Source organism: Montipora capricornis, chromosome 7, assembly GCF_036669925.1.
Source record: "Montipora capricornis isolate CH-2021 chromosome 7, ASM3666992v2, whole genome shotgun sequence".
NCBI lineage: Eukaryota > Metazoa > Cnidaria > Anthozoa > Scleractinia > Acroporidae > Montipora > Montipora capricornis.
The window spans coordinates 22,677,040-22,679,539 of NC_090889.1; the positions used below are offsets into that span (position 1 = coordinate 22,677,040).

General features: G+C 38.6%; 1 protein-coding gene across 1 annotated transcript in view; it reads right to left on the reverse strand.

Moving 5' to 3' along the window:
* The window catches only part of LOC138056464 (Fanconi anemia group D2 protein-like), a 48,633-nt gene that overhangs the window by 9,597 nt on the left and 36,536 nt on the right, over positions 1-2,500 (reverse strand). Inside the window, exons 38-40 of the mRNA XM_068902269.1 lie at positions 1,490-1,589; positions 784-855; positions 167-208 (exon numbers count right to left, since the gene is read on the reverse strand). Coding sequence (XP_068758370.1) covers positions 167-208; positions 784-855; positions 1,490-1,589 — 214 coding nt within the window. The remainder of the gene's footprint in view (positions 1-166; positions 209-783; positions 856-1,489; positions 1,590-2,500) is intronic.

Below are 2,500 nucleotides of genomic sequence, written 5' to 3' on the forward strand. Positions count from 1 at the left end.
CATCTTGTTAGGCAATTACTGTCCTTTCATTTGGTACCATAACATTTCAGTTACGTGAAACAGTGTTGTAGAGTTTATCTTTTGTACAAAACATTCAAACTCGTTTGAGCCACCTTACAGCAGGTCAAATCAAATCAACTACTGATACCTAATTCATGAAAGTTACCTTCAATGATGCGCCAAGTATCGCCCTCTTTTGGTTAAAAGCCTGTGAAAAAATAAAAGCAAAAACAAAACTACCATTGTTCATTCGTCTAGTGCTTTAACGTATCGACCATGTCAAACAATTAGGAAAAAGTGAGCATATTCATCTCTATAGAGGTTTTGCACGGCAGCCATGTTGCATGGCAGGAACAATAGATTAGTTTTCCTATGGGAATAAATGTTCTTTCTAATGCAAAACATTTTCATTGTTCCTGTCATGCAACATGGCTGCCCTGCAAAACCTCTATAGTCCTATCTTTGTTCTAAACCCTTCAATTGACTTCATTAAGTCAATTAACTTCATTAACTCAAATTTATATTTATACGTTTTATTAGTAGTAGAACTCACTCGGGGATGCACAATTCAATGAAAAATACGACCTCTCAGGGCGTCGCTGACTGATTTACAAACTGTTGTTCTCTAACAGTGTGAATATTTGCAACAGGGAAATATACCTTCAAGTCAACTGCTCAGGGGAAAAAAGTTGAAAGAAAACAAAAACGTGTTTATTGCTATATTAATAGCTAGATTATTGGATAGTCCGCATCCATGGTTATTGAACCGACGCCGTGGCTTACCTTCACCAAATTGATCATGATGTGGAAGATTCTCACAGCGATGTTGAGTTGCGCGAGCCGTTCCTTGTGGTTCTGAGAGGACAAGATATTAATGAGCAGAGTTCTCAGTTGAACTGATGTTCAGATTTTTCTTGAAAATAGTAGTGGTTTAAGATGGAGGGAAGATTGAACATCTCCTTTTTTTGTTTTCGTTAGTTGGGAACGAAAAATAGGAGATCACTAGTCCTGCTGCCGCTACATAAAATTTACTTGAATCACCTTAATTCTCATTGTTTTGTCCTTGCGTCGTTGCGGTCACCACGAAAAAATTTCGCACAAGAGGTGGTTGATTTTATATCTGCAAAATTTGTACGCGAGGCAAGATGACTTCAGGTTGTGAAACGATGCGGTAAAAGAGTTATGTGGAACCTTATATGTAGCCGTTGAAAAACATAACGGAGAACCTCAAATGTTTATCAAAAGTTCTCTAAGGCCCGCGCCAGGAGTGATGCCTTCGGAGAGTAACGTCAACGCAGATGATAGTGTCCAAGTATACGCGATACAGAGACGCAAAGGACTGTACTGGGTTAAGTAGACCAAAGACCGCAGCAGTTGAGACGCCAGTTCCGTATTCTCGCGGTTGGACTGGAGCGAACCCAATTAGCCTCCTTTCGATGCTTGTTCCAGTCCAAGCGCGAAAAAGCGCAAATGGCCTTGTATACAATACCTCTGGTGAATCACTTCTTTTGAGTGGCACGGAATGCGTTTGCTTCACATTTGAAATTAATTCTTCCATCATTGCTCTGTAATAGCACGCCAAAGACGATCTAAAACAGTGCAATGAAATGAGAGAGAGGTTTGCAAAGAAAATGTAGAGGTTCGTTCGCAAGATCGAAAATTGCGACAACTTTTTTAACGAAGTAACATTGCAAGGGTAGTTGAGTTCTGATGAATGATAGTGCAACCAATCGTCACACAAGAAAACTTGGGGAAACTGGTACGAGTGCTGCATTAGGGCATTATTTTGCATCAGCATAGACCGAATGCATAAATGGAGGGCAAAAATGTATTCTTTTGTTTATGTGCTAATTAGACTCACTAGCCTCGCTCTCAAGCAACATTTCTTTTGTATTTTGTGCATGCATACGAGGCTAGTGAGTCTAATTAGCACATAAACAAAAGAATAGTTTTTTGGCCGCCATTTATGCATTCGGTCTATATACCACGCAAGTGAGTAGTGCTTTCCGCACATTCTGATTGGCTAGCTAGGAGGTAAATAGCAAGTAAGATGAATAATGCATAATATAACCACACCTGAATTTTCTTTTCAGTCTCCTAAGCGATATTTACATAGCAGATTTTCATGATCCTACTAAAATCCGCACTCAAGAAATACGTGGCATAACCAGCCTTCGTGCATTTGTAAAACAAGTACATACGCTAGATGTGTCAAGTCTGCTGGACGGTTCCTGTGGCTGGTGTGCATGTACCTCATAATACGATCACATTTTAGCATACACATATTTTTTTACTTTTTATTTTTTTTATTGTAAAGTTTTATTTTTTTCATACTGTAAATAACTTCCTTCCTTCTTATTGCCACATTTTTAACTATTTAAAGATATTTCTTTTTTGTTATTATTATTATTATTATTATTATCATCATCATTAGTATCCCCAATAGGCCATTTCCGAGTTCATGTCTGCCTCCTCTTCAAAGCGAGTCTAAGTGCGAAGG